The sequence below is a fragment of the Castor canadensis genome, chromosome 14, assembly GCF_047511655.1.
Source record: "Castor canadensis chromosome 14, mCasCan1.hap1v2, whole genome shotgun sequence".
In the NCBI taxonomy this organism is placed as follows: Eukaryota; Metazoa; Chordata; class Mammalia; order Rodentia; family Castoridae; genus Castor; species Castor canadensis.
The window spans coordinates 57,430,117-57,447,941 of NC_133399.1; the positions used below are offsets into that span (position 1 = coordinate 57,430,117).

General features: G+C 35.9%; 1 protein-coding gene across 1 annotated transcript in view; it reads right to left on the reverse strand.

Moving 5' to 3' along the window:
* The window catches only part of LOC109676412 (disintegrin and metalloproteinase domain-containing protein 5-like), a 208,130-nt gene that overhangs the window by 119,672 nt on the left and 70,633 nt on the right, over nucleotides 1-17,825 (reverse strand). The window contains exon 13 of the mRNA XM_074053314.1: nucleotides 5,815-5,910. Coding sequence (XP_073909415.1) covers nucleotides 5,815-5,910 — 96 coding nt within the window. The remainder of the gene's footprint in view (nucleotides 1-5,814; nucleotides 5,911-17,825) is intronic.

A 17,825-nucleotide genomic window follows, 5' to 3' on the forward strand; every position in this document is an offset into this window, starting at 1 on the left:
CCAGCTAACCAACATTGATCTCCCCAAAATAGGCTTCTGTATATCATTGATCTTCCCAAAGGTTTCTGTACTTTTTCTTGTGTTGTTGGCAAGTGTTTGTTACCTATAGCAAAGCTCACACAAATTCTCCAAGTGATGGATAAAAATGATCAGAGAGTTTACTTATGTCCCCACATGACACAGTTGACAGTCAACTCAAAACCAATGATTAAAACTGTTTCTAAAAGAAAATAAGTAAAAGGGAGCAAGATGGCAGACTGTTGACATCCCTATACCCCAGCAGCAACTAACTTCCCTGAAGAAGGAAGATCGGGGACCCATAATCAGCAAGAAACAAAGCCCACTCCAAATCCACAAACAGAGAAGCAACTAACCATGGAAGATGGAAAGAAAGACTCACAGCTCAACACTGAACCCCTGAACAATAATCAATCTGAAACAAACAACTTAATATCCCAAGTAAAAAATCTCAATTGAAAGCTTGGCAAACAGAGTGGAGCAATTTGAAAACAGAGTATCAGGAATGGAAGACAAAGTAGATGAATTAGACCAACCAGTAAAAGATCATAAAAGAATGCAAAGAAAATATAAATGGAGCATACAAGATATTTGGGACACCATGAAAACACCAAATCTATGAATCATGGGTGTAGAAGAAGATGAAGAGGCACAAACTAAGGCATTGACAATCTATTCAATAGAATAATAACTGAAAACTTCCCTAACATCAAGAAAGGGAGAGTCACCCAGGTATAGGAAGCTTACAGAACACCAAACCATCAGGACCAAAAAAAGAAACACCCCAGACACATCATAATCAAAACACTCAGCACACAGAACAAAGAAACAATTCTGAAAGTCACAAAAGAAAAGACAGTCACATATAAAAGCAAACCCATTAGAATAACAGCAGATGTCTCAATTCAAGCTCTAAATGCAAGAAGGTCATGGAAAGACGTAATTCAGACCCTAAAAGAAAGCAACTGTCACCAACATGAGTCTATCCAGCGAAACTATCCTTCCCGATTGAAGGAGAAATTAAAACATTCCACAATGAGGAAAAACTAAAGGAATTCACAACTACCAAGCCAGCAGTACAGAGATATTTAAAGGAATTTTACATATAGAAGAAGAAACTAGAGTGAGACAGGAAGACTCAAGAAAGAATAAACCTTTTTGAGCAAGCAGACCAGTAAACAAGGAATAGTTAAAACTAAACAACAGGGGACAAGAAATGGCTGGAAACAACAATCACCTCTCAATACTAACACTGAATATAAATTGTCTCAATGCCCCAACCAAGAGACATAGAGTAGGAAGGGATCCAAGATGGTGACTAGGATGTGGAAGCAGACAGCATGAGCTCCATGACTCCAAAACCTTGCTGAGACACTGGAGCCACTTGGCAGGAATAAAGCACCAATGAGAATCAAAACTACAACATTCAGAACCCCTAGCCTGTAGAAAGTGTCTCCATGCCACATTACACTGAGGGAGCTGCCACCACTGGCTCCAAACCTGCCTGCAAGATATTCAGCAGCCCAAACAGGTGAGAGCCACATGTCACACAGAATTCCCCCAGTGACCCCCAAGATAAACCAGCACAGCCCCCTGGGCAGACTGATTCCTCCAAAAAAACACTGAACAATAAACAGTGAACTATAATCTAGCACAGAGCTGAAGGGATAGGATCACTAAAAGCGCACTGGAGAAGGGGAGAGGGGCAAGGAGCTAATCTCAGCAGAACTATCAGTAAACAAACACTGGAAAGGCAGGAAGGCCAACAGTGGGTGGGTGATAAGCCACTCCCAGAAGCAGGGCAGGTAGCAGATCTCATCTCCTGAGCCACTAAGCAGCACCCAAAGTCAAACTGCCCTGCAAAATTGAAAAACAAACAGCGAACCATCATAACACACTGATAGTAACAGGGGCTGACAGAACACTAACCCTGCCCCAGAGAAAGGGGGCAGGGCAAAGAAATAAGCCCCCAGCATGGTAATCCCAGTATACAAGCACAGAGAAAAGCCACCTCCAAAGTAGAACAACTAGTGGACTTTAGAACTGATCTCCTGAGCCTGAGGGGAGCATACAAAATTAAACTACCACACCTCATTGGGGGAGGAGCTGACCAAGCAGCTGCAGCTGAAAGACAGAAGAGAAAAACAAAACTCATAAGCCAGTCACCTGGTGAGAGCACGATAGAGCTTCTGCTTATATCCCAACACCAGGACTGGATGCTGGAGGAGAAAATCCAGAACTAAGACTGAAATTCTATTGTTCCTGAACCTGGAGGTTTTTTTGTTCGTTTGTTAGTTTCTCCCTATTGATTTCTTTGGCTTTTGTTGTTGTTGTTGTTAGTTTTATTATTGTGGGTTTTCTATTTTTACTTTTATTCCTAATATCTTTTTTTTATTTCTTATCTTTTCTCTTTCTATACTAACAACTTTACCATCATCATCCTCTCATCTTACTCTCACCCCCTTCACTCTCCCTCCTTCTCCTGTGCTGAAACCCATTGCTCCCTCTCCAACAACTTATTCTGACCCTTCTTACCCATTCTCTTCCCCAACCCTCACTTTCCCCTCCCATTCTCCCCCCAACCTGTCACCAGACTACCCCTCCCTCCTTCACACTCGTCACCCACTGAACAACCTACTATACCAACTTTACACATCCTCAAGCCCCTGCAATCCCTAGATGATTCTAGACACAATTAACCAAAACAAACAAGAGGCACTCAAGAAATTTCAAGACACCAAAAATAAAGAATATGAGAAGAAACAGAAACGAACAAATAAACTCATAGGAGCCCTAAATAAACACCAAAGTGAAACAGAGAAAACATAAATAGAGAAATAAACGAATTAAAGATGAAAATAGACAACATTAAAGAGGAAGTGACCCATGATATGCAAAACTCAGAAAAAAAAAGAAACAGAAGCACAAAACACAGTGAAAGTCCACTCCAGCAGACTAGAACAAGCAGAAGACAAAATCTCAACTTGAAAATAAAATGGGAAATTAAAGGAAAAACTGAAGAAATGTTAGTCAAACAACTCACGACCTGCAAAAATTACATGCAAGAACTCACTGACTCCACCAAAAGACCAAACCTGAGAATCAAGGGCATTGAAGAAGGAGAAGAGGTCCAAGTAAAAGGAATTTGCAATATATTCAATAAAATAATAACAAAAAATTTCCCAAATCTAAAGGAGTTATGCCTCTTTAGGTACAGTAAGCCTCCAGGATACAAAACAGACTTGACGAAAATAGAACTTCCCCACAACATATTATCATTAAAACAAGCACAGAGAATGGAGAAAGAATATTGAAGGCTGTAAGAGAAAAAAAACAAATAACATACAAAGGTAAACCCATCAAAATCACAGCAGATTTCTCAACAGAAATCTTAAAAGCAAGAATGGCATGGAGTGAGGTACTCAGGCACTGAATGAAAATAACTTCAACCCTAGGATACTCTACCCAGCAAAACTATCATTCAAAGTAGATGGAGCAATAAAAGTCTTCCCTGATAAACAGAAACTAAAACAATATATGACCACCAAACCACTACTACAAAAGATTCTCCAAGGAATTCTACAAACAGAAAAAGAAAGCAAACAAAAACACAAGAGGACAGGAAGTATCAAAGCACAGGAGAAGAAAAGAAATCAGAGAGTAACATTGATTCAGCTGCATGCAATCAAACCCTTAAAAAACAAAAACAACTAAATGACAGGGATCACCACATACCTATCAATATTAACACTGAATGTCAACAGACTCAACTCCCTCATCAAAAAACACCACTTGGCAAACTGGATAAAAAGGAAGATCTAACAATCTGTTGTTTACAGGAGACCCAGCTCATTGACAGAAACAAACACTGGCTTAAAGTGAAAGGCTGGAAGAAGATTTACCAAGGCAATGGCCCCTGAAAACAGGCAGGAGTAGCAATACTTATTTCAGATAAAGTAGATTTCAAACTTACAGTGATCAAACAAGATAAACAAGGACACTCCGTACTAATAAAAGGAGAAATACACCAAAAGGAAATAACAATTATCAACCTTTATGCACCCAAGGTCAGTGCACCCAATTTCATCAAACATACGCTAAAGGACTTAAAAGCACATATAGACTACAACACAAAGGTAGTGGGAGAATTTAATACCTCCCCCATCACCAATAGATAGGTTATCCAAACAAAATAATCAATAAAGAAATTTTAGAACTACATCACACCATAGATCAAATGGACCTAGCTGGTGTGTACAGAATATTTCCTTCAATTTCTGCACAATATACATTCTTCTCAGCAGCCTGTGGACCGTTCTCCAAAACTGATCATATTTTAGGGCACAAAGTAAGCCTCAGCAAATATAAGAAAACAGAAATAATCCCATGCATTCTATCTGATCAAAATACATTAAAACTAGAACTCAACAACAAAAACAACAGCAGAATATACACAAACAATTGGAAGCTGACAATATACGGCTCAATGATCAGTGGGTCATTGATGAAATAAAAGAGAAAATTGAAATGTTCCTGGAAGTAAATGAAAATGAAAAACAACCTACCAGAACCTCTGGGACACAGCAAAGGCAGCCCTAATAGGACAGTTTATAGCCATGAGTGCATATATTAAAAGGACAGGAAGATCTCAAATTAATGACCTAATGCTACATCTCAAACACCTAGAAAAGCAAGAACAAGCAAAACCCAAAACAAGCAGGTGCAGAGAAATAAAAATAAGGGCTGAAATTAATGAAATAGAGATAATAAAAACCATGCAAAGAATCAACAAAACAAAAAGCTGGTTCTTTGAAAAAATAAACAAGATTGACAGACCCCTGGCAAACCTGACTAAAATGAGGAGAGAAAAAACCCAAATTAGTAAAATCAGAAATACAAAAGGGGCGATAACAACAAACACCACAGAAATCTGGGGAATTATCAGAGACTACATTGAGAATCTATATTCTAGAAAATCTTGAAGAAATGGACAAATTTTGAGATAATTATGGCCATCCAAAATTGAACCAAGAAGTTATTAGCTACCTAAATAGATTTATAACATGAAATTAAATTGAAGAAGCAATAAAGAGTCTCCCAAAAGGACCAAGAACTAGAGAAAAGGTTAGATCAAAAAGAATTAACCTAGAAACTAACACACACGCACAGGAAATTAGTGTGAGTCAACCCCCTGTATAGCTATCCTTATCTCAACCAGCAAAAACCCTTGTTCCTTCCTATTATTGCTTATATTCTCTCTTCAACAAAATTAGAGATAAGGGCAAAATAGTTTCTGCTGGGTATTGAGGGGGTGTGGGGGAGAGGGATGGGGCAGAGTGGGTGGTAAGGGAGGGGGTGGGGGAAGGGGGAGAAATGACCCAAGCGTTGTATGCACATATGAGTAATAAAACAATACCAAAAAAAAAAAAGAGTCTCCCAAAAAGAAAGTTTCTGACCTAAGGGATTCTCTGTTGAATTCTATCAGACCTTTAAAGAACAACTAATTCCAACCCTCCTTAAACTTTTCCATGAAATAGAAAGGGAAGGAATACTGCCTCATTCTACAAAGCCAGTAACACTCATCCCAAAATCAGAAAAAAGACATATCCAAAAAGGAGAACTGTAGGCCAATAATGGCAAACCGAATCCAACAACACATCAGAAAGATTATTCACCACGACCAAGTCAGCTTCATCCCAGGAATGCAGGGGTTGTTCAACATATGCAAATCTATAAATGTAATACAGCACATCAATAGAAGCAAAGAGCTCTTATCAAATACAGATTGCCTCTTACCTTGCAAGCATTTGTGCAACATTCTCCGGAGCCACATGCAGCTTTACCTTTTAGCCTACATTGTTTAGGGTCACAACAGTTCGGATGTGTACAATTCTGAAAAGAAATGCTAAGTGTTACTTAAGGTAATATTGAGTGCCATCAAATACAATTGAAACACACAACTTTACAAAGTCTAAAGATCTCTTACCTTCATAATTGCAGGAATCTCGTTTTTTATGAGATTTACAGAAATCAACATCTCATTCAATAGTTTATAAATGAATCATTTCTCTAAATTGAATATAATTTGAACAGTACAACTATGAAGCCAAACCTGAAGGAAATAGTTAGTATATACCTTCTTAACTTAGCTTTCTCTTTAAGTATTTTTATTTTCTTACTTTAATAATAAATTGCACTGACCAGATCTATTAACATATAAATCACAAATGTTAAATGACTTCTGTAATTGTTCATGAGTTCACAAAGGTTTAGTGCACCTGTTCCTTTTCTCAATGTCTTCACTTCCTTGGAAGAAATGAAAAACTAAGTCTTGTAGAGCTGCTCGATACAAGGGTGATCACTAAGCAAGTGTAACTACTTAAATTTAAATTTACTAAAACAAGAAAAATTAGTAGCTACTATTCTGTCACATGGAGCATACTCTAAATGCTCAGTAGCCTCATGTGGCTGGTAGATAGTGTGCTGGACAGCAAAAAAGGACATTTCTGTCATCACAGAAAGTTCTACTGATAAGCACTGCTAGGAAATTTTAAAATGGATGTTTAATTTTAGCTAATATTCTTATTTTATATGTACATCTATATGACAGCATATGAGTTTTATTTCTTTTACTATAGTGAATAACACTAATTTATCATTTAACATTTGTTTAGGATTTTGCATCTAGATTTATGAATGATTGGCCTCTATTTTTCCTTTCTTACAATGAACTTCTCAAAGTTGTGTGTGTGTGTGTGTGTGTATGTGAGAGAGAGAGAGAGAGAGAGAGAAAGAGAGAGAGAGGTGATTGTGATTTTACTTTTAACTGTGATCTTGAGGTTATGTTTAGTAGCTATTTATATAAATACTGTTCTGCTGGTGCTCACATCTTTCCAACTTAGCATTCAGTAGTGCTGCATTTCACGTGCAATCAGCTACAGTGGGATACTTATTAGAGGGCAAAATGCTATAAATCATGGTCTGATTTATAGCTTTGTTGATTATCATAGGGCTGATGCTGAAAAGGTTTGGTTTAATGAATATAATTCAACAGTGGTTAATATACCAAGTATAAAAATAATAAATTTAACTTGGAAAGACCTAACAAATTAGATAGAGTGTCGTTTATCAAATCATGGTTGAGTCACAATGCTACATTATATCTGACTACAGACACAGGCTTCTTCAAAAATCAGTGAAATTATTCTGGAAGAAACTTGGCAGTAAATGGTCTTGTATACTTTATTATCATTCATAAATTGTGTTCCAGATCCTTCATATCAGTAACATTTAGTGAGTCTATGCACATACACATGTACATATATTTACATTTTTATTCAGAGACTTAACATTTATCAAACCACTGACTTTAACATTATGAAATGTCCCTCTTCATATCTAGAATATGTCTTATTTCCTTCACCTGCTATCTGAGGACATCTGTTTTCTTGTTTCTTTCATCAATATTAATATAAGGACAACTACTTTTGATTCATATTTGTATAAATCTTTTTTCCTTACTTTTAACTTCATCTGTCTATGTCCTTTTGTATAAAGAGTATTTCTTTTGAAAGCAACACACAATTGGATTTAGTTAGTTCTTCTTAAACTGGCAATTGCGTTGCCCATTATACTTCATAACTGAGAAACTTGAATTTATATCAGTCATCCTCCTATATTCTGTATACTGACTTCATCTGTATGGATTTTTTACTTTGCTACTTTCATGTTTATCCTGTATTTTATTATTATACTTTTCTTCTTAATAATTTAGTATTAAAATTATTTATTATTTATATATAGTCATTTATTACCAACTTTGTGGCTTACTTGGAGAAAACAGCAAGTATCCTTCGGTTATTAAGAATGATGAAATTTAAATTTAAATTTGCAACTTTTTCACTTCTAGTTAGAGCTAATTCTTCCATCTATTATTTTCCTTATCCTGACAGGAAACCCTAGAAATCCCTATATATTTTCCTTTAGTATAGTTTTGCTGGTGATAAATTCTCTCAATTTTAAAGTCTCCTGAAAAACGTGATGTTTATACTTTAATTCTGAGAGAACGTTTTTGCTGAGGATGGAATTATAGATTGGCGGCTAGCTTCCTTTAACACTTCAATGACATTCCTTCATTTCCTGGGTGCAATTGTTTCTGCTGGAAATTCAATCATCAGTGGTATTTTGCTTTGAAAGTATGGCATGTTTTCTTCATTTATTTGATCTCTTATGTGCTTGTTCTATGTTCTGAATATTTTGGCCACATTACATTCAAATTTACTATCTTCAGCAATATCCAGTCAAACCCCCTCATTGAGTACTATAATTCAGTAATTTTCTTTTTCTGGAATTTACATCTTATTTTTGTGGGTTTCAGTTGTCTACTAATTCTCATTACTGTATTTTACCTCCTTAACTACCTGATATTAGTCTAGGTATTTAAGTGGTTGTGTGTTGACACTGCTGTGACTGTGCTGCACATTGTGTAACTGTTTAAGGTAACCATTTCTTCCAACAGTGTTGTCTGTGTTTACTGGGATTGCTGAGCTCACTTAACTCCATGCTCATAGAGGTTGAGATGTGAATTGGAAATACAGCCCAGGAGAGGACCTGTGAGCAGTTCAAACTTACTCCTTAGGAACATTCAGCAAGGGTTGGAAACCAGTCTCTGGATGTGCAGCTATTGAAAGCAACATTCAAAATCTCAGCAACAACCTCTTAAAAGGCAAACCCCGCCCTGTACCCTTCCCCACTCAAAAAGTGGTCCTAGAAGACCAAAGACAAATGTTTTCTGGAAGGAAATAATAAGCCACGAATAAGAGGTAGCAAAAACAACCATAGAACAATATTAGAATTTTTTAAGTTAATTAATATGCTTCACTGACAACAAAAATTTAATGGAGCATAAACATGACTAAGAAGTGAAAGGCTGTCAAAAATGATCACAAGGATTTGAAAAACGGACAATATAATTCTAGAGATGAAAAATATAATTATGGCAGTCAAAACTACATTACACTGCCAAAGTAGCAAAATACATAAATGAACTTACTCTGCAAAAATTAGATCAAGGTATTAATTATAATGCAAATGGAAGTGACCAAGAAAAGGAAGGAGGTGTGGTTACTTCTACTCTAGTATGAAGTCTTCATCAGCAACAATGAAAAGCAAAAAGAAAAAATAATAATGAGCTAATGCTTACACTGAATTCAACATTAATAAGAGTGAGATTGTGTTACCACTGTATCTTCTCACATGGATGGAATGTCAATGTGACCTGTAAATTTAAGATCGATCTTATTTTATTTATTGATAGATTTATTTATGTTTGGTGGTGCTGGGGTTTGAACTCATGCTTGCTGGGAAGGCACTCTACCACTCAAGCCTCTCCACCAGCCCCAAGATTGATTTTAATAAGCCAGGTGACCTCCACTAGATTTCTCCTTTATGGCAATACTTTCTATTCTTTATAATTAATAAGTAATCTGTGGGAAGTTATTGAAGACTGTTAAAATATCCTCTTCACTAACAATTTTTCAACCAGTTAGTTTTAGTATCAATTGATCCTTACCTAAATCAATTACTACATCAGGCTCTGCATAATGGTCTGATTATCTTTTCTATATTTTTAGCATTTTCCTATAAGTAAAAATTATCCCTCTAACCTCTTCCCTCTTTTTTTACTATGACTATAGAATTTTGGCTTATTTAATTCAATATATTACAATGTGTTTCTTCATAATTTTGGTTCTCAAACTACTTTGGGCTACTCCAAGTTCATTCAAGCCAGCCCTTTCTTAGCATTACCTTTTAAAAAATCATTTTTATTATGCATGATTAACATTCAAAGGGCTATACATGCTTAAAGTATACAAGTTGATGATTTTGTCATGAAACCATCTGCACAGTGTGTGCATCAACTCTTGATTTCCTCCTGCACTTTATTTATCCTTGTTTTTTGTAGTAACAATAGTTAGCATGAGATTGAGGCTATTAGCAGATATTTAAGTGTAAAATAAAGTATAAATAATTCTAGGCACTCTAGGAGTTGTTCACCGGGAACAACCAAATTGTATCTTTTATCAAATTGAACTACTACGAGCTACTGCCATTTAGAATGTTCAATTTGACAAGTTTGACAAAATGCATTCACCCACACAGTCCTCACCACAACCAAGATGCAGAATGCTTCCACTGTCAATCAAAGGCACCTCCTGTTCACTGAAGTAAACCTCTAGCCACCATTATAGTTTCCATTCTTTTTAATTTCACATCAACAAAATTGTATGTTCCATAAGCTTGTGAGACTTGCTTCTTTCAATAGTATAATCTTCTAAAATTCATCCATAATGATGTAGCTATGTGCATTTCACTCATTTTTATTGTGAAGTTGTTTTCCAATTCATATTTTTACCACAATTTATCTGTTCACATAATAAGACACATGGATTTTCTGGGATTCAACTGCCATGAATAGAGCAGCTCTAAACAACTATACACATTTTGTAGATATATGTTTTTATTTCTTTGGGAAAAACACCTAGGAATAGAAACCTGAATCGAATAGGAAGTACATATTTAACTTTATATAACTGGTTAAAAATGTTTTCCAATGTTTTACATCCCACCAGCAATGTATACAAATCTAGTTTTTCTACATCCTAGAAACAGTGTTTAATATTGTTAGTTAGGGAGAGGGTTAGGTTATTATTTTGGTCACTCCAGTGTCCATGTACTATACTTTACATCACGTAGTTTTAATTGGGTTTTCCCAGATGACTAATGATGTTAAACATCAGTTCATTTTCTTATTGTCATTTATGTATGTGTGTGTGTGTATTCACATATTCTGATGTGAATTGCCTATTCTGTCAGTCTCATTAGGCCATTTGTCTACTTTTTATTGAGTTGTAAAATATAAATATATATATATTTTTTTTAGAATATTTATATTTTAAAAATATTAAATAATATTTTTTAAAAATATTAAATATTTAAAAATATTTTAAAATATAATATAAATATTTCTTTTGTCATTTTGAATTTTATTTAATAGATATTATTTTTAGAATAAAGTTAGGGCTAGTCTCAGTGACAGAGCACTTGCTTAGTATGTGGGTCCCTGGTTCCATCCCTGGCACTGAAAAAAAAATAGATCAATGTTAGGATTATAGTAAAATTGAACTGAAAGTACAGATATTTCCCATATGTCCATTGCCTCTTTATATACATAGCCTCTCCTTTTAGGAACACCCCAAAGTGATGCATTTGTTGAAGTTGATGGACCTGCATTGATACATCAATATCACCCAGATTCCAAGTTTGGAAAATTTTTGTAACATGTATTCACATCATAGAGGATATTAACAGCCCAAGAAATTCCCTGTGTATTCATCCTTCTCTCCCCCACTAACATCTGGAAACCACTGATCTATTTGCTGTCTCCATGGATTTCCCCTTTCCAGAATGTCTTATAGCCGGAATCATATAGTCTGCAGCAGCTTTTTCACATTGGCTTCTTTCACGTAGTAATATGCTGTATTTGTGTTGTACAGGCTTTACTGTTGCTATTTAAAAAAAAATACCTGCAGCTGGGTAATTTATAATGAAAATAGGTCCACTTAGCTTACTGTTTTGGACCAGAAAATCCAAGATCATAGTGCTCTCTGTTCATAGCCTGGTGACAGCCCCTTTGGCTGCATTTCAACATAGCAGATGGCATCATGGCAGGTGCACTTCTTGTGAGAGAGAGATCACATGCAAGACATGAAGCCAGAGAGATTAAGGATCACTCTTTTTATAACAACCCAGTCTTGTGGAAATTACAGTCCCATAAAAACTATAATAATCTGCTCCAAAGGCAAGTTCCCCAATGACCTAATCACTTTCCTGTAGGCTCCACCCCTTAAAGGTTTCTCCACATCCTAATTTCCACACTGGGAGCCAAGCTTCTAGCACATGACCTTTTAGGGACAATCCATATCCAAACCATAGCATGTGCCCTTAAGATTTTTCCACATCTCTTCACTGCTTGATACCTCATTTCTTTTCTGTGCTGAAAACTGTTCCATGGCCTGGCTGTCTTCATGTACCTAGTGAAGGACAGGTTGGTTGCCTACAAGTTTTGGCAATCGTGAATGAAACTGCTATAAACATACATGTGCAGGTTTTTGTGTGAACATAAGTTTTCAACTCCTTGGGTAAACACCAAGGTTTGTGATTGTTGGACATTACACTAAGAATATGTTTAGTTTTGTAAGAAACTGCCAGCCTGTTCTCCTGCTTACTTTACTCATTCAGCAATGAATGAAAGTTCCCATCATCTCACATCCTCATCCGCATTTGGTGCACAGTGTTGTAGGTTTTGGTCCTTCTGGTAGGTGTGTAGTGATGATCTTAGTTTCAATTTGCATTTCACTAATGACATGATGTGGAGCATCTTTTCAGATATTTATTTTCTACCTATATATCTTTTTTGAGGAAATTCCCATTAAGGGTTCTCTCTCTCTTTCTCTCTTTCTTTTAGCAGTATAGCAGCACTGGGGTTTGAACTCAGGGTCTAGTGCTTGCTAGGAAAGAACTCTACCTCTGAACCATGCCCCAACCCCAGACTGTTTTCTTATTGCCAAGTTTAAAAAGCATCTGTGTATTTTGGATACTAGACTGCTGTCAGATATGGTTTTGCAAATGTTTTCTCCAAGTCCGTGTCATGTGTTTTCTCTTGAAAATGTCTTGTGCAGAGTAGAATACTTTTTTTTATTTTAATGAAGTCCAACTTGTCAATTCTTTCTTTTTTGGACTGTGGCTTTGGTGCCGTATTTAAAAGGGCACTGCCAAACCCAAGGCCTTCTGGACTAGTATGCTATCTCATTTTACATTAGGGTCTTTAAAGCATTTGAGTTAATTTTTGTGACAGGTGTAATATCTGAGTCTATATTGACTATTTACTTATGACAGGTGGATGTACAAGTGTTCAAAGACTACCTTTGCTGTATTGCACTATTTTGTCTTTGCTGATTGTGTTTTGGTGGGTCTGTTTCTGGGCTCTCGATTCTGTTCGTTGGCCATCTGCCTGCTGGCTCACTAACGCCACACTGTGGTGATTACTGTCACTTCACACTCTTAATTCCAGTGGGGTCAGTACTTCTACTTGACTTTTACTCTTCAGTATGTGTTGGCTATTCTGAGTCTTTTGTCCCTTCATATAAAATTTAAAATAAGTCTGTCAGTAACTACAAAATAATTCAATGGAGGTTTGATCAGAAATGTACTGAATCTATAAACCAAGATGAGAAAAACTGGCAATTTTTTTTATTGTTTTATTATTCATATGTGCATACAATGCCTGGGTCATTTCTCACCCTGCCCCCACCCCCTCCCTTACCACCCACTACACTCCTCCCTCTTCCCCCACCCAGCCCTCTCCCTCTCCCCCCACCCCCTCAATACCAGGCAGAAACTATTTTGCCCTTATCTCTAATTTTGTTGAAGAGAGAGTATAAGCAATAATAGGAAGGAACAAGGGTTTTTGCTGGTTGAGATAAGGATAGCTATACAGGGAGTTGACTCACATTGATTTCCTGTGCGTGTGTGTTACCTTCTAGGTTAATTCTTTTTGATCTAACCTTTTCTCTAGTTCCTGGTCGCCTTCTCCTATTGGCCTGAGTTGCTTTAAGGTATCTGCTTTAGTTTCTCTGCGTTAAGGGCAACAAATGCTAGCTAGTTTTTTAGGTGTCTTACCTATCCTCACCCCTCCCTTGTGTGCTAAAGCTTTTATCATGTGCTCAAAGTCCAATCCCATTGTTGTGTTTGCCCTTGATCTAATGTCCACATATGAGGGAGAACATAGGATTTTTGGTCTTTTGGGCCAGGCTAACCTCACTCAGAATGATGTTCTCCAAATCCATCCATTTACCAGCGAATGATAACATTTCATTCTTCTTCATGGCTGCATAAAATTCCATTGTGTATAGATACCACATTTTCTTAATCCATTCGTCAGTGCTAGGGCATCTTGGCTGTTTCCATAACTTGGCTGTTGTGAATAGTGCTGCAATAAACATGGATGTGCAGGTGCCTCTGGAGTAACAGTCTTTTGGGTATATCCCCAAGAGTGGTATTGCTGGATAAAATGGTAGATCGATGTCTAGCTTTTTAAGTAGCCTCCAAATTTTTTTCCAGAGTGGTTGTACTAGTCTACATTCCCACCAACAGTGTACGAGGGTTCCTTTTTCCCCACATCCTCACCAACACCTGTTGGTGGTGGTGTTGCTAGTGATGGCTATTCTAACAGGGGTGAGGTGGAATCTTAGTATGGTTTTAATTTGCATTTCCTTTATTGCTAGAGATGGTGAGCATTTTTTCACGTGTTTTTGGTCATTTGAATTTCTTTTGAGAAAGTTCTGTTTAGGTCACTTGCCCATTTCTTTATTAGTTCATTAGTTTTAGAATTTAGTTTTTTAAGTTCCCTATATATTCTGGTTATCAGTCCTTTGTCTGATGTGTAGTCGGCAAATATTTTCTCCCATTCTGTGGGTGTTCTCTTGAGTTTAGGGAGCATTTCTTTTGATGAACAGAAGCTTTTTAGTTTTATGAGGTCCCATTTATCTATGCTATCTCTTAGTTGCTGTGCTACTGTGGTTTCATTGAGAAAGTTCTTACCTATACCTACTAACTCCAGAGTATTTCCTACTCTTTCCTGGATCAACTTTAGAGTTTGTGGTCTGATATTAAGATCCTTGATCCATTTTGAGTTAATCTTGGTATAGGGTGATATACATGGATCTAGTTTCAGTTTTTTGTAGACTGCTAACCAGTTTTCCCAGCAGTTTTTGTTGAAGAGGCTGCTATTTCTCCATCGTATATTTTTAGCTCCTTTGTCAAAGACAAGTTGGTTATAGTTGTGTGGCTTCATATCTGGGTCCTCTATTCTGTTCCACTGGTCTTCATGTCTGTTTTTGTGCAAGTACCATGCTGTTTTTATTGTTATTGCTTTGTAATATAGTTTGAAGTCAGGTATTGTGATACCTCCTGCATTGTTCTTTTGACTGAGTATTGCCTTGGCTATTCGTGGCCTCTTGTGTTTCCATATAAATTTCACAGTAGATTTTTCAATCCCTTTAATGAATGTCATTGGAATTTTGATGGGAATTGCATTAAACATATAGATTACTTTTGGGAGTATCGACATTTTTACTATGTTGATTCTACCAATCCATGAGCATGGGAGATCTCTCCACTTTCTACAGTCTTCCTCAATCTCTTCAGAAGTTTATAGTTTTCCTTGTAGAGGTCATTCACATCTTTGTTAGGTTTATACCTAGGTATTTGATTTTTTTTGAGGCTATTGTAAATGGAATTGTTTTCATACATTCTTTTTCAGTTTGCTCATTATTAGTGTATAGAAATGCTAATGATTTTTCTATATTTTTATATCCTGCTACCTTGCTGTAGCTATTGATGATGTCTAGAAGCTTCTGAGTGGAGTGTTTTGGGTCTTTAAGGTATAGGATCATATCGTCTGCAAATAGGGATATTTTGACAGTTTCTTTACCTATTTGTATTCCTTTTATTCCTTCTTCTTGCCTAATTGCTCTGGCTAGGAATTCCAGTACTATGTTGAACAGGAGTGGAGATAGTGGTATCCTTGTCTGGTTCCTGATTTTAGACGGAATGGTTTCAGTTTTTCTCCATTAAGTATAATGCTGGCTGTAGGTTTGTCATATATAGCTTTTATAATGTTGAGGTACTTTCCTTCTATTCCTAGTTTTCTTAGAGCTTTTATCATGAAATGGACTTGGATCTTATCAAAGGCTTTTTCTGCATCTATTGAGATGATCAAGTGGTTTTTGTCTTTGCTTCTGTTAATGTGGAAAAACTGGCATCTTGACAATATTGAGTCACCCTGAACATGAACATGAAACATTGTTCCATTAATTTAATTTTTTTGGCAGTACTGGGATTTGAACTCATGGCCTCATGCTTGCTAAGCAGGTACTCTACCACTTGAGCTACTCTGCCAACCCACTGATTTAATTCTTCATCAGAGTTTCATAGTTTTCTTCACATAGATATTGTAATATTTTGTGAAATCAATAACTAAGTATTTTAGTTTGGGGAGTAAGAATGTAAATGGTATTGTGTTTTCTATTTTAAATTCTACCTGACCATGTGATATATAAAAAACAATTCACTTTTATATGTTAAGCTTATTTCCTGCACCATTATTACTTCATTGATTTGTTCTGAGAAGATTTTGTGTGTGTGTATGCTTTTAAATTTTCAACACAGACAATCATGTAATCTGTAAGCAAAGATACTTTTATTTTATCCTTCTCAATCTATATGTATTTTATTTAATTTTCTTACCACATTGTATTATCTAGGGGCTTCCAATACAATGTTGAAAAAGCAGTGATGAGAGAGACATCCTTACTTCTTTTTGAATTAGTAGAAAAGTTTCATCTTTGACAAGTATGACGTTAGCTGTAGGGTTTTTTTTGGATATTCTGTATCAAGTTGAGGAAGTTCCCCTCTATTCTAGTTTACTGAGTGTTTTTATAATAAACAGGTGTTGAGTTTTGTCAAATGGTTATTCTGCATATACTGATATGATAATTTGATTTTTGTCCTGTTAGTCTATTGACATAATGGAGTACATTAATTTATTTTCAAATATTGTAGCAGCTTTGTATACCAATGATAATTTTTGCTTGATTATAGTATATAATTCCTTTTATAAATTATTGGATTTGATTCACTAGTATTGTGTTGAGTATGTTTGAATCTGTGTTCTTGAGAAATGATTTTCTGTGCTGCTCTTTCAATGCTTTTTTTTGGTATTAGGATATGCTGGTCGCATAGAGTGTATAAGGAAGTGTTCCCTCTGCTTCTGTCTCTAGAAGAGATAGTAGAGAATTAGTATAATTTCTTCCTCAAATATTTGGTAAAATTCACCAAACCATATAGTCCAAGAGCTTTCTCTTTCAGATGGTTAATTATTGACTCAATTTCTTTAATAGATGTAAGCCTTTCCTATTGCCTGTTTCTTATCTTAATTTGCTAGAGTGCATCTTCCAAGGAATTAGTTCATTTTCTAAATTATAAAATTTGAGGGCATAGAGTTATTGATATTGTGTCTCTATGATCCTTTTAATTAATATCCATGGTATCTATAAAGATGCATCCTCTTTCACTTCTGATGTTGACGTTTTTTTCTAGTTAACCTGGTTTGAGGCATATTTATTTTATCTTTTCAAAGGACCACCTTTTGGCTACATTGATTTTCTCCATTGGTTTCCTGTTTTCCTGATTTCTATGCTAATTTTTATCGTATGTTTTCTTCAGTTTATTTTGGATTTAGCTTGCTCTTCATTTTCCAGTTTCCTGAGGGGAAGCATAGATGAGTAATTTTAGAGTTTTCTTACTTTCTAATATATACATTTAATGTGATAAATTTCATTCTCACCAGTGATTTCTTCTTTAGGTGAAGTAGTTATTTGTGTATAAGAATGCTGATTTTTCTATAATTATGTTGTATTCTGCAACTCTACTAAATTAATTTCTTAATTCTAAAAGAGTCTTTGGCATTATTTCCTTTTAAAGTTGAGTGCCTTTGATTTCTTTATCTCTTTGATTGCTTTGCAGTACTTATGGTATTAGGATGAAAAGAAGTGGCAAATGTGGGTATCGCCATCTTTGTGCCACATCTCAGTGAAAATGCTTTCCATTTTTCCTCACTGATTTTGATGTTAGAGTTTTCCATAAATGGACCTAATTATGCTAAGAAACTTTCCTTCTACACTTTA